This window comes from Rhinatrema bivittatum, chromosome 3 (genome assembly GCF_901001135.1).
Source record: "Rhinatrema bivittatum chromosome 3, aRhiBiv1.1, whole genome shotgun sequence".
NCBI lineage: Eukaryota > Metazoa > Chordata > Amphibia > Gymnophiona > Rhinatrematidae > Rhinatrema > Rhinatrema bivittatum.
In genome coordinates this window covers 24,848,947-24,875,690 of record NC_042617.1, presented here as the reverse complement: position 1 = coordinate 24,875,690, position 26,744 = coordinate 24,848,947, and the positions used below count along the sequence as shown (strand labels likewise).

The 26,744-nt window shown below is 43.8% G+C and overlaps 1 protein-coding gene across 2 annotated transcripts in view; it reads right to left on the bottom strand.

Moving 5' to 3' along the window:
• WDR43 (WD repeat domain 43) overlaps positions 1 to 26,744 on the bottom strand; it is a 180,883-nt gene that overhangs the window by 32,981 nt on the left and 121,158 nt on the right. For both annotated transcript variants that reach the window (XM_029592968.1, XM_029592967.1), the window contains exons 13-14: positions 21,860 to 21,891; positions 1,546 to 1,609 (exon numbers count right to left, since the gene is read on the bottom strand). In XM_029592968.1, the coding sequence (XP_029448828.1) occupies positions 1,546 to 1,609; positions 21,860 to 21,891 (96 nt within the window). The remainder of the gene's footprint in view (positions 1 to 1,545; positions 1,610 to 21,859; positions 21,892 to 26,744) is intronic.

Sequence of the window (26,744 nt, the reverse complement as noted above, 5' to 3'; positions counted from 1 at the left end):
AGCCAAAGGCCCCCCACTTCATCACACTCCCATACCCTCTTTCCTTTATTCCCCCTTCCAAAGCCACTTTGATCCTCCCACTCACCCATTTCACTCCCTCCGTTCTTCTTGCTCCCCCCCATTCACCCTGGATCCTTTTCTCCTCTCCATAAAACCAGTTCTCCCTCCTTCCTTATGAACCCATCATTCACATGGTCCCCCCCCCCCAAACAAACCCTGCCATGTGGTTCATTTCCTCCCCCAGCCCTGGCTCACTCTTCCTCAAACCCTTCACTCATCCTGGGTTCCATCCCACAAGCCCCTCATTCACCTGGTTTTCCTCCACAAACCCCCTTCTCACCCTGGGTTCCATCCCCCCCCCCACCCCGAATCCCTCACTTTCCTCAGTTCACTTACCCCACTCCTTCCTGGAAATCTCTGGTTCACTACCGTCCTACCCCCTCCAGATCCCCTTGCTCACTGGCTCTGATCATTTCGAAAAGGATAACGATGGTAGCTTTGCAGCTCCTCCAGTATATCTTCCCTCCTCCCCTCCCGAGCCCTGAGTGCTGTGCTCTGAAACAAGTTGTTCAAAGTGTGCTATTTAGGCCCCAACAAGGGAGGAAAGAGGACATGCCAGAGAATCTGAAAGGCTGTCATCCTTCTCCTCCTGTTTTGAAATGACAGAAGCCAGTGACTGAGGGGATATGGGTGGAGCAGAAGACGGTAGATTGCACCATCCATTGTCACCAATGTTACTCTTTTAGAGTGGATGGGAGAGGGGGGAAATACGCCGTCATTGCCACCAATGCTTTTGTTTTGAAACTGTCCACAGTCACCCACCGCAATTTGGCCAGGATTGGCCAATCCTGCGGCAAAGGCTGAATTTTTCATCCCTTACCTTTGCTGCACAATCGCAGGAGTCCGGGGAACCTGATTAACAGTTAGCCACATCATGGCTGAGTCCCAGGCACTTAAAGCACACCTTATGGGAATTCATAACAGACATACAGCACCCCACAGGACTTGAAATCAATGATCATATAACTTTCTCCTTAGGTCTTTCCCTGGACATTGCAAACTTGATGAACCTTTTTTTTTTTAGTAGCACTTATAACAGTTGCTGAGGGGCCGCAGGAGCAGCGAGGTAAAAACTAATATGTCAAGGCAGAGGGAGATTCTGAATGCAAAAAAAAATGAGGATCACATGTCCATAAGGAAGCTCAGACATAAACACTAAGGGGATTCACAAGGCATGGGAACCACCACGCTCAGTAAAACCTTTTCTGAACTAGAGGAGATGAATCCATTTGGTGGCCTTAGATGATGACATCCTTGTGTCATGACTAATTAAGTCCTGCTTGCTAATGGAGAAAGAAGCATTTACCAAAGGGCTGGAAAAGCACTAACGCTCGCATGTCTTGCTGAGCAGGTGCTTATGAGCAAGCACAGACAATAACCTGCGAGTATCTACACTTTATGAGGAATCAGCAAGTGTCAGAAGTTCCATAGTGAGCATTTATGTAAGACACCAAAAGGAGGGTGACGATGAAAACAGGTACTCACGGTGGAAAGGTAGGACGCGTGCAGAACGAAAACAGCTTTTAACCATCGGACCATTAACAAAGCACTAGGAGGAGAAAATGGAAATTAACAGAGGAATCTTATTACAGACCAAGCTACCCATAAAGATCGCACGTGAAAAATGAAATGTCAAATATCTAAATGAATTTATTTCTTGTGACATTTTTCCCCATTTTGAGGTCAGTTTTTGGTCTCTTAAAAAAACCCGGAGCACTTTATGTGCAATCATCTGACACTAAAAACATAACTCATATTCTTTCCTTTGACCCCCCACTCAGCCTATCACTTTATGATGAATGCAAGTAAATCAGGGGTACTGCCATGTGGATCTTCACCAGAACGCCATACAGGCATCATACTGAAACTGGTAAAGGAGGAATGGAGAAACTACTTACCTGATAATTTTGTTTTCCTTAGACAGATGGACTCAGGACCAATGGGTTATGCTCCCCTGCCAGCAGATGGAGACAGATTTCAAAGCTGATGTCACCCTAGATACATCCCCTGCAGTGACCACAACCCCTCAGTATTCTCTTCAAAAGCCACTGTGGACATGCTACTAAAAAAATGACTTAAAATATGGTTCAAATATAAGAAAGATGGATAACCGTAACTGTACTCTACCAATGATAAACACTGAACCCCAGTAAGAATATAGCTGCCCTGATCTAGGGATTGGAAGGTGGCTTACCTGTAATCTCTTGGAATCAATAATCACTCCAGGGGTGAATCCTTGGCACTGTTCTTGGGAAGCCGTGGGTGGGATGCTGAGTCCATTCATCTACACTAAGGAAAACGAAATGATCAGGTAAATAATTTCTCCATTTCCTAGCGTGTAGCCAGATGGACTCAGGACCAATGGGATATACAAACGCTACTTCAGATTGGGGCGGGAGGTTGCCCGCGATCCGGTTAACACCGTCCTTGCAAAGGCTGAATCCTCTCGGGCCTGTACGTCCCAGCAATAGAACTTGAAGAAAGGGTGCAAGGAAAACAACATCGCCGCTCAGGAGTATCGACAGGAGACAGCAGTCTAGTTTCCACCCAAGACACCATCTAAGCCCTAGTGGAATGAGCTTTAACCTGAAGGTAATGGCTTTCCTGCCTCCACATAGACTCTCGTGACCACCTCCTTAATCCAGCGAGCTATGGTAGCCCGTGAAGCTGGTTCACCCTGCTTCCTTCCAGCTTGAAGGACAAACAGGCAGTCCATCTTTCAGACCGGTTCTGAAACTTCCAGATACCGCACCAAAAGTCTACTGACATTCACATGACGGAGGAAGCTGTATTCTTCCGTGTCCTTGTGCTTATCTAGGGATGGCAAAGAAATGGACTGATTCAAATAAAACTCCGAGACTTTCCATTTTGAAAACTGTGGTGATTAAGCCAATCTTAAAGAAAGATAATCTTAACCCTGATATTCTTAACAATTACTGTCCAATCTCGAATCTTCCATTATTAGCAAAACTCCTTGAGAAAACTGTACAAACAGCTGAAGAACACCTTGAAAAAAACAACATACTATACCCATCGCAGTTTGGCTTCAGGAAACATTACAGCACTGAATCTCTGTTTCTCGCATTAAATGATACCATACTTAGAGGATTTGACAACGGACAAAATTACCTACTGGTATTACTAGATCTTTCAGCAGCATTCGATATGGTAAACCATTCCATCCTTTTTCAATGACTTACAGAAATTGGGCTTACAAACAAAACAATTCAATGGTTTTCTTCCTCTCTCTCAGATTGTAACTTTCAGGTAAAAATCAAGTGTTCTTTCAAAAAACACTTTAGCTTAAAACTGGTGTTCCACAAGGCTCTTCACTTTCTGCTATGCTATTTAACATATATATGCTTCCCCTCTGTCACTTACTTACTGGTCTTAGACTCACACACTATATATACGCCGACGATATACAAATACTCATCCCCATCATTGATTCCATAGATTCAGCATATAAAAAGACTGCCATGTTTTTATCCATTATCAAACAACTATTAACACACATTAGACTCATATTAAACATTTCCAAAACTGAGGTCATATTCCTAAATACACTCTCTCTCTCTTGCCATCACTGAAAACAGAAGACCATAAATCAGAAATTCATCCTGTACCTTACCTACGAGACTTGGGAATAATTATAGATAGTGAACTGAATTTTAAAATGCACATCGCTACAAAAATTAAGGATACTACAAATTATTAACTTTAAGGAGATTAAACCCTTTCTGAACCCCTCCGATTTCAGAACTGTATTGTAGCTTCTCATTTTTGCAAATATTGACTATTGTAATTCGCTATTACTTGGATTGCCTTCATCTACAATTCATCCACTAAAAATATTGCAGAATTCAGCAGCTAGAATCTTAACTGACACTAAGAAACATGAGTATATAACACCAATTTTGATATCCCAAACTGGCTCCCCATAAAATTCAGAATAGAATACAAGATATTAACAATTCTTCATAAAGTCATTTAAGGAGAACAGACAGACTGGCTAAACACGGCAATTAAAATTCATTTACCCCAAAGAAACCTTCGCTCTGCTAATAAAGGCTTATTATCCATTCCTTCAGTATGCTCGGCACAACTCACTCGTGCAATTCTCTTGCAAGCCCAAAAATATGGAACTCACTCCCCACTGAAACACGCCTACAAACCAATTTAAAAACATTCAAAAAAAGAGGTCAAAACCTGGCTTTTTATGAAGGCTTTCAATGATTCCCAATGAGACACTCATACACTACATCCTGTTACTTTTTTGTCTTATTCTTTGCTTTATAACGCCCTTAAGAACCATTTCTTTATTTCTTTATATTCATTTTACGAACTACTGCGCTTCTTCAATTTTATGCTCTTAAAGATAATTTTATTGTATTTTATAATTACCGTATTGATCTTAAGTCATGTTATTTTAACATTTATCTTTTAATACTTTATTTTATTTTGAATTAATGTGATTTAGTTAATTTAATGTAATTTTATTACTGTTGTAAACCATTGTGATGGCTACACCAAATGATGGTATATAAAATCAGCAAATAAATAAATACCTTGGGCAAGAAAGATGGAACGGTAGGAAGCTGTAACGCTCCTGAAGCCATCCGGAGGAATTGTTCCTAACACGACTATGCCTGTAGTTCAGAGATGCGACTTGCCAAGCATATAGCAAACTGGAACACTGTTTTCAAGGTCAATAAATGCAAGGAAAGACTGTGCAGCGCCCGAAAGGAGGGCCCTGCCAAAAATTCTAATACTAGACTAAGATTCCACAAGGGAACCGACCCCCATAGGGGTGGCTGGAGCTGCTTCACCTCTTTCAGAAAACAGGCCACGTCCGGATGAACTGACAGGCGGTTTCCGTTTACCTTTCCCCTGAAACAGGAGAACGCCACTACCTGGACCTTCAAGGAGTTAAAGGTCAAACTTTTATTCAAGCTGTCCTGCAAAAATTACAGAATTAGTGGGATTTTGGCAGCCCGAGGGGGGACACCATGTTCCTTGCACCAGGCCTCAAATACTCTCCAGACCCGCACATATGCTAGGGATGTAGAGAACTTCCAAGCGCGGAGCAAGGTGGCAATTACTGCCACAGAATATCCTTGCTTCATTAGGCAAGTCCTCTTAAGGGCTAGACCGTAAGACAGAATCGAGTCAGATCCTCGGTGAAGGACTGGTCCCTGCTGTAGCAGGTCCCTGTGTGGTGGGAGGTACAGGGGGGTTGCCACCAGGAGTCTCCGCATGTCTGCATACCACGGACGCCTGGATCAATCTGGAGCTACTAGTAGGATTAATCCCCTGTGGTGCTTGATTTTGTGAATGACTCTGCCCAGAAAGGGTCATGGAGGGAAGGCGTATAGCAAACTCTTCTTCCGGCCAGGTCTGAATGAGAGCGTCTATCCCCAGGGACCACTGATCTCTTCTGCGACTGAATCGGGGAACATTCACATTGTGAGATGCGGCCAGCAGGTCGATTGACGGGACTCCCCAGCTGAAAGGCCTTTGCCAACACCCACTCTCCTGGAGCCAGACTCTCCCTGCTTAGAAAGTCTGCTCTGACATTGTCTTTTCCTGCGATGTGAGAGGCTGAGATCATCTTTAGATGTATTTCCACCCATTCCATAAGGAGATCTATCTCCTGTGTCACCTGCTGGCTCTTGGTTCCACCCTGGCGGTTGATGCAGGCTACCGCTGTTGCACAATCTGACATTATTTATTTATTTGTTGCATTTTTTTTTATACTGGTGTTTGGAGAATACCGTCACATCGGTTTACAATGATTAAATTACATGTAAAACAGTACATAAAATAAAATTCAATACAACTAAAAATGCAATAAACTCATTTTTAATGTAAAACTCTAATTCTAAGTACAATGTTAAAACTCGACTAAAACAACAATCAATTAAAAGAAAAAATATAAATCCAAAATGAAAGATTGTTGTATTTGTTTGTGAATGCATGTAGAGTGAATCAAAGATAGATTGCCTGTCAATTAGCCTGTGCCGTCGTTAAAGTTTGGATAAACAGCCAAGTTTTGAGCATTTTCCTGAATTCCTTAAGATTGGTTTCTAGCCTTAATTCCATTGGCAATGTGTTCCATAATTTGGGGGCCGCTAGAGAAATTGCTCTCTCTCTTACCGATGTCAATTTGGCAGAAGAACGTGATGGTATTGATAGAAGCCCTTTTTTAGCTGATCTTAAATTGCGCTGTGGTGTGTGAAGCCGTATGGATGCATTTAGCCACTCAACTTGATCACCGTGGATCGCTTTATGCAGAATAGATGTTTTATAATGAATCCTTTTTTCAATGGGTAACCAGTGCAATTATTTTAGTTTAGGAGTGATATGATCCTGTTTGCGTGACCTGGTTAAAATCCTGGCTGCCGAATTTTGTAGTATTTGTACAGGTCGTAAAGTAGAATGAGGAAGACCAAGAAACAGTGTGTTACAATAATAAGTGCCCGTAAAGATGAGAGATTGAAGTACATTTCTAAAATCATTCAAGTGAAGTAAAGGTTTAATCTTCTCAGCATTAATAATTTTTTATAAACTTCTTTGGTTTTTGTTGATACATGTTTTTTTAAAGTTCAATTCTGGGTCTAAGTACATTACACAGACCACTTGACTCTAGAGTCTGTGGCTGAATTGTAGGCATGCCAATATGACTGCCCGGGCTTCCAGCTGGTTGATGTTCCAGAGGGCCTCTTCCTTGGTCCAGTGTCCCTGGGCCATCAGTTCCTGACAGTGAGCTTCCAGCCCTGGAGGCTCGCGTCTGTTGTGAGGGCCAGCCAATTCGGAGAGGAGATGGGTACACCCCTGCTCAGTTGAGCTTCCAAGTAGCCACCACTGGAGCTGAGAGCATACTTCCATTGGTAAGTGGAGGCGAATCGAACAGTCTTGAGACTATGGGTTCCAATGTGTCAGTATTGAGTGTCGAAATGGTCGCATGTGTGCCCTCGCCCAGGGCACCACCTCCAGGGCTGCCACCATCAAACCGAGAACTTGGAGATAGCTCCACACTGTCGGGTGTATTGTGCTCATCAACTAACATCTGGGACATCAACTTCCTTATCCGCATGGTTGGAAGGAAGACCTTGCCCTGCTTGGTGTTGAACCGGGCTCCCAGATATTCCAAGTACTGGAAAGGCTTGAGGCTGCTTTTGTCCAGGTTTACGACCCAACCGAGTTCCTGAAGCAAGGTCATCACCCTGTTGGTCACCCGAAGACTCTCTTCCATGGATTTGGCTCGGATTAACCAGTCGTCCAAGTAGGGTGCACTATGATTCCCTCTTTTCTCAATGCTGCCGCTACGACCACCATAATCTTGGAAAATGTTCTGGGGGCAGTAGCTAAGCCAAAGGGCAGTGCCTGGAATGGATAATGGCGACCCAGTACCGCAAAGTTTAGAAAACAGTGTTCTTGATGGATTGGAATATGTAAGTAGACCTCAGATAGATCCAGGGAGGTTAAGAACTCTCCCAATTGTATGGCCATTATCACAGAGTTTAATGTTTCCATGCGGAAATGATTCACTCATAGATGTCTGTTGATGCTCTTGCAGTCCAGGATGGGCGAAAGGAACTTCCTTCTTGGCTACGATGAAATAACGCCCCTCATTTTCCTGTGGTACAGGTACTGGGATTATAGCCCTCATCCTGAGAAGCCTTAAAAGAATAGTCTCCACCTCCTGCTTCTTGTGCTAGGAGGGGCAAAGAGACATCATGAATACATCCAGAGGAGTACTGTGAAATTCCAGCACATATCCTTCTCATATGACCTCCAGTACCCATTTATCCAAAGTGATTTCGACCCATCTCTGGTAGAAGAGGGATAGTTGTCCCCCTATCTTCTCGTTCTGAGGGTGGGTTAGCAAATTTTCATTTGGGGGGGGGGGGGGGGTTCAGAATGAACCTGAACCTGCCCCTCTCTTGGGCTGTCGACTACAAAAGAACTGAGACATCCCAAAGGGCCAAGACCTCTGAAATTTTGAGTTTCTGTAGGGGTGAAAGCATTGGGAGCCCCTAGAGCGACCCCCTCATAAGCGAGAGGCGCTGTAACTGCTTTCTCTAATCTTCTGAAAACCAGGGAACTGGAGATTTGTCCTATTTACTGGCCAGCTTTTCCAATTCACTTCTGAAAAGGAGTGATCCTTTAAAGGGCATTTTTGTAAGATTTGCCTTAGATATTGTGGCTGCTGACCAATTCTGCAGCCATAGCTGTCTTCTGGCCGCCACCACTGAGGCCACATCTCTGGCCAATGTATGGACTAGATCCAAGCCTGCGTCAGCTAAAACGGCAGCGGTGGGATCCATTACTACTCTGGAATTCACTCCCGAGTCATCCACCTCCTGAGAGAGGAGTAGGCATGAACAAGCTATTAGGGTACAACAAGAAGCAATCTGGAGATAGCTCCATATAGTCAGCTTGAAGGTCCTGGAAAATCTCCACCCAAGAGAATGCAGCCGGGTCCATGCTGAGCACAGGAGGTACTGGAGTTGGTGACACTGAATTTCCCTCTCCCATGGATGACCCAGTCCCTGGGGTACTCAGATCTGGGGTACTTCCAGTTAAGGCTGTGTCTAGCCAATCTTCTGAATGGGAAGAGCTGGGCTTAGCAAAGTCCAGGGAGGCCAGCTCTCCCTAGGCTTCTTCAGGGAGAGCTGAGGAATCCAGGTCAGACTGTGAAGCCCTAATATGGCAAGCAGCACAGAAAGAAAAGCGCTTACGTTTCTTGGCTGCCGGAGCCATTGGCGACAGTAACTGTGTTTTCTGTCGGCTCGCACTTAAAGTTTTATGCGCACAGATTTCGAGCGCCTAGGTGGGACGCAGCAAGGAGCATGCACAGCCCATGTGCCTGGCTTTACCTGTATTCTGCACTTAGCAGGTTGTGTATTTATGTTCGTGATGTTATGCACACAGCGGACGCACTGCATTTACAGACTTTCTATGGAGGGCAATATGGTACATACAAAGATGCGCAAGCAAGATGGCAGCGCCTCTGCCTACCATGCGGTGTGCCGTCCAAGTCTAAAGTGGAGTCTAACCCATTGGGGGGCCGCTCAACCCACTCAGAAGTCCATTTCCCCTGACCCCAACGAGATCAGGAATATCATTGGTATGGTGTGCTGAGCTAGGAGACTGGAGGAAGTCTTACCGAAACACCTCTAAATGTCTCTGAATTAGGAGGTAAATCTTTTTTTTTTTTTTAACCTGGGCTCAGCGCTTACCGGCTAAGTACAGAGACGGTCTCCGACTGCGGTGGAAGAGAGCTTCGGCTGTCACCGCCACGCTCATCTTCCTGCACCTGCTACCTTTCAGCTGCTTAAGCAGCAAAGTCCATGCTGGGAACTGGCTACCAGACCAAGGCACACCTCTGAGGGATCTCAGCAATCGCCTCAGGAATTCTCAGCTGGGGGAGGGACCTTTATATATCACCGCAGGAGAGTGGGGCTCAATTTTTTCTCCAATTTAAATGTAGAATTTCTCCTTCCAAAAAGTACAGCAATTCCCATAGGGAGAGATACATCCACCATCTGCTGGAGACGGAGAAATACTGAAGGGCTGAGATCACTGCTGGCTGTATCTAGGGTGACGTCAGCTTTGAAATTTGACTCCGTCTCCATCTGCTTGCAGGGGAGCATAACCCATTGGTCATGAGTCCATCTGGCTATATGCTAGGAAATGGCAAATTAAGTCCTAGAGATTAGCCAACTGGACTGGTTTTCAAGATATTATTTGCACTTATTTGAAGAGCCATGTTACCTTGTAAGTCTGGGCTATATTAGAAATCAGAGCTGACTGTGGCTCTTGAGGATCGGTGAGTAGCTCTAATATAAAATGACCTGTTACCTGTAACAGGTGTTCTCTGTGGACAGCAGCTCACCAGTCGCAGAATTGGGTGATCAAATCAGAAAGCTTCTACTAGAGTTCTCTTAAAAATTCTTTAACTCCACTGGACACAGCCAGCTGAACCTGCACAGCTACACATCCACAGCATGCGGTAGTCCTATCATTAAACTAATAAGCTGAACTCCAGAAAGGGACAAAGGGTAGTTTGTGTAACAGGTGAACTGCTTGCCCCCAGAGAAAATTGAAAATTTAGCATTAACAGTTGTAGAAAGGCATCACAGAAGATATTTCAAAGTAAATGGCAAGGACAAAAAAACAAAACAAAACACACCCCCCATCCATTCAGAAAGACTGCAAAAATTTTGTAAAAATGCATTGACAAAAAAAAAAGGAACAGCAAAAATAAGACCTAAAGAGGAAACAGGCGGATTGATATCAGAAAGATTGAAGCTTGTTCTCTTGCTCTATGCCTAATAAACCCTGTGCAACTCCATTACTGAGAAATCTCCTATTTTCTATCACACAGAGGCAATTTGCTGCCTTTGATGAGTAGGTCTAGTGTCCGGACAGGTAGACACTATTAGCAGCACAGAGCAGGTTCTGCACAGTATTCTTCATCTGGGCAGGTCAATTTCTCCCTCAGAAGGCACCAAGTTTTCTTTCTCTGCAGAAACTCCAGCAATCAATGGTCACTAGCACCATGATTATGTGGCTTCTTGTCCCTGACATTCAGACACATCTCAGTGCACTCTGCCACTTGTACTAAGTCAGGGGTGTTTAAGGCTCTGTTTTAGGTGTCTCGGGTTCTGTTTGACAATTTTTTTTTTAAATTTAAACTGTAAAAAGGAGCATTAAAATGGAGGCAGTACTACCATCTCAGTTTTCAAGTGCTTTAGCCTCCCATGACACAGTGAAGGTGATAGAGGTGACAGATGCAAATCGGGAACAAGGAGAGGACATGTTAATTGCTTTGGTGCAATAATTGAGACAGAAAACAATTTTTGTTATTTTGGGGTCCATATCTTCTTCCTGCCCTTTTGGATTTCTAGCCTAATCAGAGCCTAGCACCAAGTGCCTTCAAGCACAGCTACCAGATTCGTACGCTTGCACATAGCTACCCACTGCACCAAAGGTCCTCTAAGCTAAGGCTCACAGACCACAAGACCCTCTAGAACCTGGCACTAGTCACTCTTCAGCCGACTGGTAGGTGCTGCTGTTGTGCAATGGCTGGGACTCCCAACCATCTCTACTATATGCCAAGTCCTGTGCAGCCCAAGGAGCAGAAAGCAGGCCTGGGCTAACAGATCAGCAGTGTGGCCCAGAAAAGCTTAGAAGCTGCTGACCATGTTCCTGCTGGGAAGGTATACACTCCTGTCAGCGATGGGCATGAACGGTTTTTTCTATGCTAGGATACAGAATCCCTCCAGCTCTACTACAAAGGAACCAAATTGCCAATGCCCTGAGGTAGCACAGATTTTGTATATGAAACTGTGTCCTGCGCTATTCGACTTGACTGCACCACAAACAAGACAGTAGCAAAGTACACAAAATGCCAGGAACAACGCTCCCCTAACCAGCTCCTTGTTCTAGATGCTAAAGCAGTGTTTTCCCAACCTCCTCCTGGAAGCACACCTAAACCAGTCAGGTTTTCAGGATATCCATAATGGCTATGGCATGAGATAGATTTGCATACAAATTTATCTCATGGATATTCATTCTGAAATCCCAACTGGCTAGGTGTGCCTCCAGGAGAGGGTTGGGAAACACTGTGCTAAAGTATAGAGAATAGGAAAATCTCTTGTCAAGACCTTCCCACGAACATATATCCTTCACTGCCATTTACACAGGTATTTCACAAACATTCCATGTAGGCACAAAAGTCCTAAACTTAACACTGCACACCCTAAAACAGAACACAACTTGAAAATGTAAAGTTATTTCTTCTTAGCTGTAACTGTCTACCCCTTTAAAGAACTGGTAAGGGAAGGACATCCTTTTTCATAGCCACAAGTAGATGGAGTACTGGCCCTGGCCATCACTTAGAACTGGGACCATGGTCTCCAAATACTTGAGCGCCTCCAGAGTAGCATTTACTGCTATCCCTTTGGACTCTTACACACAGAGGAACACCACAGAGTTATCTGAGAAGGAAGCAGTGAACTCTAGGGAATATCTATTCTGAATAAAGCAAGTTGTCTTACCATAAACAGTGTTTCGCCGTAAATAGCAGGATAAATTTAGCCATTAAATGTGGTGACATCAACCGGCAGCAATAGACATTTCTCCAAGTTAGGAGAGCTTTGAATTCTGAGCACGTGCAGGAGTTTCTGCATGGGTGTTGTATCGTGAAACTCCTCAGTCTATATCAGAACTAAATCTAGCTATGTAGTTGTCTTTTCAGGGAGGTGGGGTGGTATTCCATGGCTAATTCATCTTGTTATCTATGGAAAACACTGTTTATGGGAAGAAAACTTATTTTTTCCATTGATAAGCAGGGTGAATTAGCCATTATATGTGAGGAATTCCATGCTGAGTGCTGTAACAGAGCATTTACTGAATTAAAAACCTGGATTCCACTGCGGAGAGTAGACTACCGCAAGAATAGGTTTTGCAAAACTCCACTTGTCCAAATTTAATGTCAATCCTTGAGAGGTTGTCAAAACATTAATGGTATGTAAAGGTGTGAATAGACGTCCAAGCAGCAGCTTTACAGAGGTCTTCCAGGGATACTTGTCACAGATGAGTGACTGAAGATGTATAACTCTCACTTGATGTGCTTTGACAGTCTTTGACCTGTATGCTTGCCAAAGTGTAGTTCTGAATGTATTCTGCTATCCAGTCGGACAATGTGCGCTTGGCAATTAGTACATCTGGTTTGGAAGGGTGGAAGGGAAATAGATCAATGGTGGGGGTGGAAAGAATGGCGAGGTGGAAGGGAAATAGAACAAAAAGTCACTTACAAGGGACAAGAGAAACAGATAAGTATGGGGAAAAAAAAAGTGAATGCTTGCTGGGCAGACTGGATGGACCGTTTGGTCTTCTTCTGCCGTCATTTCTATGTTTCTATATATGTTAGTATCAAAGGATACAAACTGAGAAGATTTGTGATGTGGCATAATATTTTTCGTGTAATAAGCTAAGGCTCTTTTGCAGTCCAAAGTATGAAAGATTTTCTCCCCTTCATGGGCCATGAGGTCTTGGAAAGATGGTGGGTAACACGATGGACTGATTGATATGAAAAGCCGAGACAACCTTTAACAGAAATTTCAGGCGAGTGCAGAGGACCACTCTGTCATGGAAGAATTTGATGTACGGAGGATAGTGAACGAGAGCTTGGAGTTCACAGACTTCTCTAGCTGATGTAACTGCTCTGAGAAACAGTACTTTCCATGTCAAGAATTTACGTAAATACTGACTCTGAAGATTCAAAAGGAGGCTTCATGAGTTGAGAAAGGATAACATTCAAGATCCATGGTACCAGTGGTTTCTGCAGAGGTTTGATATACCATGCTCCTTTCACGAATTTAGATATAATGGATGAGTAGGTCAACTACAGAAAATTCAAATCATCTCTGGACGAGTTGCGCAATAAAGCGAACACTTAATTCCACTATCAGCAGCATGCAGCGTAAGCTTTCTGGGCATGATGACCACATGCTCGCATTGGAAACTGCTGCTGTGGAATTGCAAGAAAAGAACAAAGCGCTGGAGCTCAAATTAGACGAACTCAAAAACAGAAGCCGGCGTAATAATTTACGGATTCTGAGGGTCCCTGAGTCCATGCAAGGAGAGGCCTTGATTAATTTTTGTGAGAGATGGCTTCCAGAGGTGCTTCATGTCAGTGTAGAGGCTCGGCTGATCTTAGTAGAAAGAGCCCACAGGCTGGGGAGCTGGAGGTCCAGATCATGATCGGCCCAGGCAGGTGATTGCTATTTTTTTTTTTTTTAACTTCACCGACAAGGAAAAGTTATTGTCCACCTATCGCAAAAGCAAGGTTCTCTCTTATGAGAATAGTAAGCTGCTCCTGTTTCTAGATTTTTTGGCTAGGGTCCTGGCTGCCCGCAAAGAGTTCATGCCAAATTGCACTCAGCTGTTTCACAAGGTTGTACGCTTTTCCTTACAGTTCCCAGCTCGGCTTAAGGTTTTCTACAATGGGGAGTCGCAGATCCTAGCTACAGGTGCTGAGGCCAAGGAGTTAGTGGCCCAGCTTGGTTGACTACAGATCCTCTAATGGATGCCGGACTTGCTGCTTTTCCAGGATTGATTTCAGCTGCTGGTTTGGGTCCCTTTTGTGGCTGCTGAGTTGCGGAGCTGGGCTGCGTTATTTTTGAAGTTTCCAGCATTTGTTGTTGTCCCTTTATTCGTTTTGGGCCTGGGGGTTCAAGACTAAGAATCTGAGTCCCTTTTTTCTTTCTTTGGGGACTCCCCCCTTTCTTTTACTGGTGTGCCACCCTCCTTCCTTTTTGCGGCATCATTCAGTGACTTTGAGAAGTGTATTCTTTTTCTCTACAATTGCCCTTATCTTGTTGGAAAGCGGCAGCATGGAAGATTGTCTGATACCAGTGCTAATTTATTCCCAGTACGCCTGTGAGGTGAACCTGTTTTGAGAGTTTCGGTAAGGCCTGCTGGTTGGACTTGCAGCTTATTCGAAGTTTGGTTCAGAGCCTGAAAGAGTTGCATTGTGCTGCTGGCTTCGGGAGGATCCTGCTCGAGAGTGTCTAACTGTTGGCGAAGTTTGAGAACCACAATTTCTCATCAGGGACACGGGGGTGGTTCTTGGGCAGGAGATGCAGAGTTTATCTTTGATACTGGGGGGTGGGTGTGGGTGTGAATATGTTTGTTGTGAATGTGTGTGTGGTTGGCTATCTTTTGGGTTTGGGACATGGCCTTTTGAGGATCTGGGGAGAGACCTGAGTTGGGGGGGGTCTTGTCTTCAAACTTGCTTAAACAGCTTTGGTAAAGCATTTGGGACAGATCCTGACCATAAACACTATTAATTCTAACAATGTAGATGGTTTGCATTCCCCTATTAAAAGAAAAAAAATACTTAATGAGATAAGAAGGGGGAATGCGAATGTGGCCTTTCTTCAGGAAACTCATCTGGAAGATGGGGAGCACCAGACGTTGCACAGGGAGTGGGTTGGCCAGTGTTTCTTTTCTTCATTTACTGCTAGGAAGGGGGGAGTTGCGATCCTTATTAATGAAAATGTGGCTTTTGAAAAGGAAAGTCCTCACAGACTCCAATGGCAGGTTTTTCATAGTTGTGGGGAGGCTGCAAGGCTGGAAAGTTATCTTGGCCAACATCAATGCCCCCAATCAATATTCTCATGGGTTCTTCACAAAGCTGGCCACTTGGAAAGACTACGCTATCATTTTAGGGGAGGGACTTTAATTTGACAGACAACCCGCTCTTGGAAGGCAAGCCAGCAAAGACTCCCAGAAGGAACCAGGCGAACAATGAGGTTGGGATGTGTGTACCAGGAGCTGCAACTGATTGACAGTTGGTGCTCTTTGTACATGGATGAGACAGAGTTCACGTTCTACTCTCATGTGCATAATGTTTATTCTCGTATTGACTTTATTTTAGACTCTGAAACACTCTTTAGCAAGCTTCTTTCTAGCTCTATTTGGGATGTCCCATTTTCTGATCATGCTGTGGTGATGACTGTGGTGGCATTGACAGTTGTTACTCGTGGCCCCAGTAGGTGGTTGATGCCCCCACATCTATACCATGATAAAGGCTTTGCTGCCTACTTACATAATAAATGGAAAGATTACGTGGATTTTAATATGCTTCCTGATACAGACCCCTTAAGTCTTTTGGAATGCAGCTAAAGCGGTCATGCGTGGACACATTATTGCTTATTTTATTTATTTAAAAACTTTTTTATACCGGCATTCGTAGGACACATCATGTCGGTTTACAAATAACTGAGAAGGAACGGAAATTACAATGAACAGGGAAGGGGAAAACTGGATGAGTACACAAGTATAAGAGAGGAGAGTTTACAAGCAGCATTACAACTATTTGCATTCAATTAGGATTAGATATGCAAATGAACTAATATACAATGTTACATGGCATGTGCACTTGATACACTTAGCATACGGAACTTATTTACAGTGATGCTGGGCATGTGTACTTGATATACAGGGATGGTTGGTGGGGGGAGAGGGGTTAGGGGGGGGGGAGTGGGGATGGTTACTTAGGCGGAGTAAAAAAAACTGCACAAGAAACGCCAGGGTATTGGAATTGACTAAAAAGATCACAGCGCTGTGGCATTTACATATTCAAGAGCTGTCACAGCTATCAAAATAGAAGCTATTTGCTGCCAAACGAGAGCTTAACGCTATTTTAGAGGAGAGGGCTAAGCAAAATTTATTGTATCTTAAGTATAAACTTTATAAATGGGGCGATAAATCAGGCAGTTTGATGGCCCATTTGGTAAAATTTGGTTCCCATGCTAAAGGTATTGTGTCCCGCATATATTATGATTCGCAATCTTATTCCTATATACTGCATATCCTCCAGGTTTCTGAAATATTTTATAAAAAGTTGTATGTGGCAGGGCCTAGTGATGAAGCCGGTAGGGAATCCTTTTTCCGAGGATTAGTGTTGCCTTGGTTGAGTGACAGCGACCAACTGGCACTGGGGGCTCCCATATCTGAGGGGGAAATTCGATGTGCTATCGTGCATTTGAAACTAGTGAAAGCGCCAGGGCAGGATGGGCTCGGGCCCGTGTTTTACAAAATAATAGGGGATTTTTGTCTTACTCCGCTTAAAAATATGTTCCATGTGGCACAGGAGAAGGGGGAGTTTGAGCAGGGCCACAATCTAGTGACTATCACTCTGATGCTTAAACCTGGCAAGGATCCCTGTTCACAGCAGTCTTATAGGCCTAATTCTCTCCTGAACAAAGATATAAAAATCCTGGTGGCTGTTCTGGCCTCTCGGTTGAATGCGAGGATAGGGTTGTGGTTTCCTCTGATCAAACAGGTTTTGTTAAGGGGAGGCTAGCAAATTCAAATGTTTTGAAGGCTTACACAGCTATTTTAACAGCTAAAGCTGGGAATAGGGACAGGCTATTGGCTGAAAAAGCGTTTGATTGTGTTGAGTGAACCTATTTGCAGTGGGTGCTAGAGAAATTAAATATTGGACCCTTTTTTTTAAGCTGGGTTAGCCTTTTATATCATCGACCGCTTGCGCAGATATTGGTTAACAGATCTTTGTCGGAAGCGTTTGAGCTAGGAAGGGGAACCAGACAGGGTTGACCTTTATCTCCTCCGCTTTTTGTGTTGGGATTAGAACCATTGGCAGTTAAGCTTCGTGGCTTGTGCTCTTTTCTAGGGATTTGGGTCAAGCGCAAGGAAATAAAACTTAGCATGTTTGCAGAGGATTTATTGCTTTTCACTGGTAATCCGCAGAATTTGTGCTGTCTTAATTTTGACACAGTTTTTGACACAAAGTCCCTTTTCCAGCGGTGGAGATCTCTGCCACTATCATTGATGGAGAGGAGTGCTCTGGTTAATATAGTAGTTCTGCCATTGTGGATTGATAATAGGGTTTGAAAGTTCTGCTCACTTGTGGGCTGGTTTGTCTGGAATAATAGAAGTGCGTGGATCCATTATGATGTGCTAAGACTAGATAAGAAAAAGGATGGGATAGAGCTGATGGATCTGCGAGTTTATAACGTCGGCTGCCAGTAATCAAAATGGCACCGATGGCCCTTTGCCCTTACTATGTCACAGGGGCTACCGGTGCCATTGGTCGGCCCCTGTGACATAGTAAGGACAAAGGGCCATCAGCGCCATTTTGATTACTGGCAGCCGACGGCCCAAGTGCAGGAGATCGCTCCCAGACCCCTGCTGAACCACCAGGGACTTTTGGCAGGTCTTGGGGGGAGGGGGGGTCAGGAGGGTGGGGGTTTTTAGTTAATTAAATTTAAGGGTTGGTATTTTTTTTTTCTTCCAGAAAGAGAACGATAAAAGTTTTCTGATCTGGGGAGTGGACCGAAATGGCCTTCCCCAGACCCGAAAATGAAATGGGGACAAAAATTAATTTTATGCACTCCCCTAATTTGCTCCATAAGATGCACAGACGCCCAGGGACAGAGCCAGTTTAGCACACCATTTTTAAAAAAATTTTCCCCCTCTGAATCCTAGGTGAGTCTTATGGTCAGGTGCGTCTTATGGAGCGAAAAATATGGTACTTGCATTTGATAGGAGCTTTCGGCTCCTGTGGGGGGTATGAGGTTTCTAGCAGTTGCTTGCTAAGAAAATTGTATTATGTTGAAAAACCAGTGATGCCCCTGAATTTGCTCAGTGGATAGCTCGGATGTGGAACACTGCACAGATTGAGAAATTGAGGCAGAAAGGGCTTTTATAGCTTTTAAGGGTTACGGTATTTTGAGCTATGGGGGAAAGTCTTACGGAAACGTGGAGTGAGCCATCTCCTCGAATCTGTTCAAGCTGGACCTATCATCGCTTCCCAATCTTAAGACAATGGAGTGAGTGGGTGAATGGGGTATGATTGTGGAGTGTGTGTTGAGGGTTCTGTTATTATTTTTGGGATATTTTTCTGTTATGATTCTATGTCCCAACCTGCTATGTATCAGATTGAGTTGTGTGTTATGTTTGTTGGCTCAATAAACAGATTAAAAAAAAAACAAAAAACACACACACAAAAAAAACCCCAAACAAACCACCACCTAAGATTGTTTGGTCTGGTAAGCTTCTCTATGTCTGTATGAAGGGGATTTTTCTTTACCCAAAGGGGGGAAATCTCTTAAGGCAGCATCATTTTTATTAGCTAAAAAGGTGATTTTGTCTTGGAATACTGAGAAGCTTCCTGTGATTAAAACATGGTATGGCCTCAGACAACATAACACACTGATGGAGTCAGCTAGAGAAAAAGAGTTAACCAATCCTAAGAGTAAACTGGCCTTTAACGGATTATTTCCAGCTTTGGTCATTGGTGCGTAAAATGCTATAAAATGTTTTGCTGATTATTTCACTGATTGTATATATAATATGGTAACAGAAGAACATGTTTGCTTATTTTATATTATATGCACTTTATGAAGGGTTGAGATGTTGAATGGGAATGCATGTGTGTGTGAGAGTAGCAGACTGGGGCTTTGAGTTTTGAGTCTATTGAATTGTACAAATTGAATAAGTAAATCTTAAAAAAAAACAAAAACAAAAAACCTTGAGTGAAGTCCCTTGCCCCTTTCTGCTACTGGGACTAGTTCTATTGTATGAGCCGATAGTAGGGAGTTTAGCTCATTCTTCAAGATTTGTAGTTGGTTCAAGGAGAAATGACGACAAGATGAAGTAAGAGGTGGCAGACCCTAAAAGTTTAGATGAAAATGCTTGAGAATTATCCTTAAAATTCAATGATCTGTGGAGTTGATTTTTGTGATGATTAGGGCATCAACTTAAGGAATCCAAAATACATTTTCCCTGTCATCTGAAGGCAGAGGATACAATTTGGCAAGGTCTTGCTCTCCTGCTGGGAGATTCTCATTCAGATAAGACTATGCATTTAACAGCCATGTGGAGGGGAAAGGCCTTAGGTGGCTTGCCGACTCCTTCCAGGACAGGATTTTCTTCAGGAGACTCCTTGACCTTTGAAACCGACATACAGAACAAAGAATCCACCTGGGAGATGATAGAAGCAAGCTCTTCCCTCCATAAAAGTCTGATGTAGGAGTCCTCACCTTCAGAAGATTATCTCTCCCCCTCCTCTAATGTAATAGTAATAGCATTAATAGCCACCTCTTATAATGTTAATATATATATATATATATATATATATATAATTATCTGATCTTCATTTTCCTTCTTACTCCAAGTTATTGATTCCCTGTTACATGTAACTGCTTTTCTGCACCATTGTTCAAATTGTAAAGTTTATTGCACCCCTGTTTCTTGTGAACCAGCATGATGGGACTACCGTCTTGAATGTTGGTATATAAAAAAACTTAAATAAATAAATAAAATAAATAATGAGCCCAGGAGACTAGTGGCCTCTGCTTCCGCCCCATCACTGTTGATTTGAAGATGGATCCTGGAAAAGGGGGACTCTTAACAAATCCAAACAGTTTCTCGATAGTCTTCAATACTTGGGCGCAGATCTGCACGTGAAGGGAGGCTCAGGAATGAACGAGGTCAAAGGGCCTATGAGACTTGTGCCCACCAGGCTTCCATACAGCACAAAAAGCCAGGTGCATTACCAGCACAAAATCAAAGTGTCCTTGGGTGAGAGGACGAAGACTTCAATAAGGCTCCCTGGCACCCTCTCTCTGTAGAAAGCACAAGAGCACCTAGGAACTCAGCCAGAAGAAGATTTGGACCCAAAGAGTCCAGAGCTGCACCACGTGAAAACTTAAAATGGCAGCTGCAATCTGCCATGGCAGCAAGAGCTGCTTGTTCACCCTGCCTTGAAGTTTTCCCGCAGGCATGGGGGAGCCAGGATTTTGCAGAACTGGCTCCCTTGAGGCTGATTCCCCTCTGCCAGAATGGGAAGAACACAGTGCTGGCCATGATTCCCATGCATCATTACCGCTCCAATGCTCCTCCATGCCAGTGACAGACTCACTCATTTGGGCTGCCTGGTCAGGTTTAAACCCGCCACCCCTCCCCCCATGAGACTAGTAAGGAGGTAGGACACTGGAATGTTGCACTGCAACTGCACACCACATTAACCGTCCCTCTCTGGCTGCCTTTTTATTTATTTTGTTGTTTACAATGCAGTACTAAAAACGAGCTAATAAAAAAATAAGAGGAAAGACTGGATGGAGGGGCCAACAACCTAACAGGCCGATACAGTATAGTGCGCTCCGGCGGAACACACTTAACCCGCGTTTTCGACGCGCTGGCTTTACCCCTTATTCAGTAAGGGGTAATCGCGCGTCGAAAACCCCCCCGAAACTAATAGCACCCGCAACATGCAAATGCATGTTGATGGCCCTATTAGTTATTCCTGCGCAATTCAGTAAGTAAAATGTGCAGCAAAGCCGCACATTTTACTTTCAGAAATTAGCGCCTACCCAAAGGTAGGCATTAATTTCTGCCAGCACCGGGAAAGTGTACAGAAAAGCAGTGAAAACTGCTTTTCTGGACGCCCTCCGACTTAGTATCAAGGCAATATTAAGTTAGAGGTCCCAAAAGTAAAAAATAATTAAAAATAAAAAAATAATTTTAAATCAGCTCGCGGCTCACAGGTTAAAAACTGGACACTCAATTTTGCCTGAATCTGGTTTCCAAACCCGTGGCTGTCAGCGGGTTTGAGAACCGATGCTGGCAAAATTGAGCGTTGGCTGTCAGCACGTTTGACAGCGTCGGCCTGCTCAAACAGGGGAACAAGTTAAAAAAAACCCCAAAAAAACAAAACAACAAAAACAAACTTGCTGCCCGGGGAGCTGAAGAATCTGCTCTACCAGAGAGAGCCCGTAGTCTGCTATCCTGGGAGCGGAACAAAAAATCTCTAATCCTGCTGCACCAGTCCATACTTGTACCACCATTTGCTGAAGACTGAGAATATTAGCAAGTGCTTTGACTGTACCATTCCTTATAGCAGAAATGTCACTGAAACATTGTGCTCCTCTGTCTCCATCTGCTGGCAGGGTGGCATAAACCCAAGAGTCTGGACTACTCTAGTAAGTTGAGGGAATACTGCCTGCCCTGAAACAGAGGTCTTCCTGAAAAGTGTTACGTATCCAGTGTTCTACTCAGCATTCAAATACAGGGAACATTTCACCTTTGCGAAACAGTTTAAAAGACGGCATAACTAATCTGTCCATGTTGTACGGCTCAGCTAATGATCTACTTTTTAACGAGGAGAAAGACATGCAAGAAGCAATAGCACAATAGCAACACCATGCAAACAGGCATGCAAACAGGCATGTTCCCAAAGTCAGCCCACTCTCACCTGAACGGGTGCCCCTGCAACCTCGTGGTAAGCTGTAAATAAAAGAACGGATTTTAAAAAAAACCCAAATGCAGAAGATCCAGCACTGTACCTAGCTTCTAAAAGGAACACAGTCATTGTTTTTTTTTTTTACAGTGTACACATTAAACTACAATTTCCTTCCCAATAGAATTCCAGAATAATGAATTTCATGTAAACTTACCTTTCTCTGAAAAAACATAAGGTAGCAATGATCCCTACATGACTAGCTTTTCATAATGTGAATAAAAAAAAAAAAAAAAAAGTAGTAAAAAATCTGTGTTACCATGGTAGGAGGCAAGCCAAAAGGAAGTCTAAGGGGACTCACTGGGAACAAAAGACAATTTGCAACAACTGTAGCTTTCACCAATTGATAAGTTCTTTATACTCACTCTCTGATTGGCAATCTCTATCTGTCCCCTCTGATATCCAATCAGCAGCATAATTTACCATTCAGGTAAATGCTGATTGATTGGTCCCTTAGATTATCCACTTTTGGTGTGCTTTTGTAGCTGGTATACATTTAATCAACTGCTTTCTACAGTGCTCTGTCTGCCACACTCGTCTGTTATGCTGTTTGCCCAGTCCTGTAAGTTTTATCAGCAGCAGTTTGTCAGTCGCTTTTAGCCACCTTTGATCTGTATGCTATACTATTTGTGTATTTTTCTGAATTTATTTTTTAGATTTATTTACAAAGACTCTCTCTTGCCTGTCCCTCCCGAAGCAGCCGCCCATGAAACACAGACGTGTTGGGGGGACTGAGATTTTTTTTCCTGTAATAAGACTGTTCTTACTCTTGACTACACTCAGAAAAAGATGGATTGCACCTATTAAAAATCCTTTAATAACTCATTACATTTGGCTCTGAGTATATCTTCAGATCTATAAGTCTAATAAGTGTCACACATTTTTTCTAGGTCTTAAGTTCTATCCCAGGGATTTCTCTTTGCACAAGCTTAATTCTAACATAATATAGCTTAACATAGTAACAGACCAGTTTTTGTATCTGTTTTATTTCTCATGGATTTTCATACTGTATTTTATTTTATTTGCAGTATATTTTAGTATTTAAGTTATGGACAGATAAAACATTACATTTTGAAATATTTTATATTCTACTTGTTTGAAGCATATTGCTGTCATATGTTTATAGAAGTTCCAGAAAAGTGGAATACCAATAAAATTGGATTGGATATATTACTTTGCATAACCTTTGTCAGACATCTTGTTTACAGCATGGCTGATTAAACAAAACTAGCATGTGTGTGTGTGTGGTTTGGAGGGAAGCGGTGGTACTGGCTACCTTCTTATGCTCCAGGAAGGAATCCACATTTCTGGTGAATGGGAGTGTGAGGGGGATTTTTTGATCTCTGCTGTCCAGATAAGGACAGAACTCATTGAAAGCATCTGTGATATCTAGTTTGGCTTTCTTTACAAGAGGATTTGGAAAAGGATCTGGTTCTTATATACCCTGAATGTACAGGTATTGGCTATTGCCTGTTTCGGAGGTTACCTTGTGGACAGGCCACTGATGCCCCACACTGACCCCTGGCCATATCAGTTCCTAATGGGAGCAAAGCATATTTGGCATCCCAAGAGGAAATTAGTTCCTTCTGGGGATTTAAATTTGGTTCTTAAATGTCTCACTGGCCATTCCTGTTGAGCGGCTCAGAAAGGCATTGGTTAAGGATCTAACTCTTGAACTATTGCTTTTGGTGGCACTCTGTTCAGCTAGACAGATATCAGAATTGCAGGACTTGTGGTGCAGGGAACCTTTGTTGAGACTTTCAGATGAAACAATATCTAGTCACACCATTCCATCTCTTTTTCCTAAGGTAATATCACAGTTTCATCTTAATCAGAAGGTTTTTCCTCTCCTCCTCCAAGATGGAGCCGTGGCCAGATGGCTATGATCAGGATCACCATTTAGATATAGGAAGGGTTGGATAAAAGTGACTGTCTTTAGGAAATCACATATCTTAGTCCTCTCAGTGGGGCCAATGCAATAAAACCCATGGCAAAACAGGCGCTAGTTACGAGCACAGGTTTTGATAATCATGAACGGCTAAAGCTGGCGCTTCTGCGGGATGTAAAAAATGGAGAAATTATTTATCTGATAATTTCGTTTTCCTTAGTATAGACAGATGGACTCAGGACCAGTGGGTTATGTGCTCCCCTGCTAGCAGATGGAGACAGAGTCAGGTTTCAAAGCTGATGTCACCCTAGATACATCCCTGCAGTGACTTCAGCCATTCAATATTCTCTTCAAAAGCCATTGTGGACATACTATTGAAAAACTTGAATACAATTTATAACTTGATTAAGAACTTGATTAAAACTGGTGGCTGTAACTGTACTCAACCAAACATAAGCGCTGAATCCCAGCATACAGTGCGCGATGTATTTTAGATGCATCTAAAATACATCGCACATACAGTGCATCTAAAATATGTATTTTAGATGCATCTAAAATACATCGCACATACAGTGCATCTAAAATATGTATTTTAGATGCATCTAAAATACAGCATCTAAAATGCATCTAAAATACAGCTGTTCAGGGCAGCTGTGGGCGGTATGTTGAGTCCATCTGTCTACACTAAAGAAAACAAAATTATCAGGTAAGTATTTTCTTCATTTCCTAGCGTGTAGCCAGATGGACTCAGGACCAATGGGATGTACAAAAGCTATTCCCAAATGGGGCGGGAGGCTGCCCGTGGTCTGGTTAGCACCGCCCTCGCAAAGGCTGCATCTTCTTGGGCTTGGATGTTCAGGCGATAGAACCTGGACAAAATTGTGCAAGGAAGACCACGTCGCTGCTTGGCAGATGTCAACGGGAGACAGTAGCTTAGCTTCCTGCCCAAGATATTGCCTGGGTCCAAGTGGAATGAGTTTTACCTGAAGGGGTAAAGGCTTCCCTGCCTCTACATAAGCTCTTATGATCACTTCTCCTTGATCCAGCGAGCTACGGTAGCTCATGAAGCTGCTTCACCTCATTTCCTTCCACTGTAGAGAACTAGCAAGTGGTCCATCTTGCGCACCGGTTCTGTACGTTCTAGATACCGTACTAACAGCCTACTGACATTTAAGTTATGTAGAAGGTGGTAGTCTTCCGAGTCCTTGCGTCTATCTAGGGACGGTAAGGAAATCGACTGGTTGAGGTGAAACTATGAGACTACCTTTGGCAAGAAGGAAGGGACGGTGCGAAGCTGCAACGCTCCTGGAGTTAACCAGAGGAACGGCTCCCAACAAGACAGCGCCTGTAGTTCAGAGATGCGACGAGCCGAGCATATCATCACCAAGAATACAGTCTTCAGCGTTAACATGCATAGAGATAGAAGCAGAGGCCGAAAGGAAGGCCCTGCTAAGAAGTCCAATACTAGACTGAGGTTCCAAAGGGGGACCGGCCACTTTAAGGGTGGTTGGAGGTGTTTAACTCGTTTTAGGAAACGGGCCAAGTCCTGATGTGTCAATAGGCGGGCTCCGTTCACCTCGCTTCTGAAACAGGAGAGAGTCACCACCTCGACCTTCAAAGAGTTGAGGGACAGTCCTTTGTGCAGGCCGCCTTGTAAGAATTCCAGAATCATGGGGATCTTGATCGAGCAAGGAGAGAGCCCGTGTTCCTCGCACCAGGGCTCAAATATTCTCCAGATCCGCACATACGCCAAGGATATTGAGAACGTCTGCGTGCGGAGCAAGATGGCAATTACTGCTGCCAAATATCCACGCTTCATCAGGCGAGCCCTCTCAAGGGCCAGACCTTAAGACAACACAGAGCTGGGTCCTTGTGAATGATCGGACCTTGTTGGAGAAGGTCCCTGTGCGGAGGGAGGTATAGGGGGTTCTCCAGCAGAAGCCTCTGCATGTCTGCATACCGCGGGCATCTGGGCCCACCAGAAGGACTAATCCTCTGTGGTGCTCAATCTTGCGAATGATCTTGCCCAGCAGAGGCCACGGAGGGAAGGCGTACAAGTAAGTCCTCCTCTGACCAGGTCTGGACCAAGGCATCAATCCCTTGGGAGTGCTAATCTTTTCTGCGACTGAAGAAACAGGGAACCTTTGTGTTGTGTGATGTTATTATCCAATTTATTATCCAAATTATTATCCAATTTCTCCCAGTTAAACCCCCTTGTTCAATGTAATTTCTTTTCTCAGTTAATTGTGAACCGACATGATGTGTCCTACGAATGCCGGTATACAAAAATGTTTAATAAATAAATAAATACATAAATGTGGCCAGTAGGTCAATGAATGGGAGGCATTAGCGATCTACCAGGAGCTGGAAAGCTCTGGTGGACAACGCCCATTCTCCTGGATCTACACTCTCCCTGCTGAGAAAGTCTTCTCCGACAATCTTTTCCTGCGATGTGAGAGGCAGAGATCCTCTTGTAGATTTAACTCCGCCCATTTCATAAGGGGATCTATCTCCAGAGACACTTGGTGGCTTTTGCTTCCCCCATGGCGGTTGATATAGGCTACCATTGTTGCGTTGTCCAGATCAGGCAGACCGCCTGGCCCTGGAGTCTGTGGCTGAATTGTAGGCATGCTAATCTGCCAGCTCGGGCTTCCAGGTGGTTTATGTTCCAGTGCGCCTCTTCCTTGATCCATCGCTCCTGGGTTGTCAATTCCTGACTGTGAGCTCCCCCACCCTCAGAGGCTTGTGTCCGTTGCAAAGACTAGCCAGTTCGATGGGGAAAGGCTTACACCCTTGCTTAGGTGAACTTCCTGTAACCATCACTGGAGCTGAGAACATACTTCCATCGGTAGGTGGAGGCAAATCGAGTAGTCTTGCGACAGTGGATTCCAATGTGACAGCAGGGAGCGTTGCTGTGGCCGCATGTGTGCCCTCGCCCACAGCACTACCTCT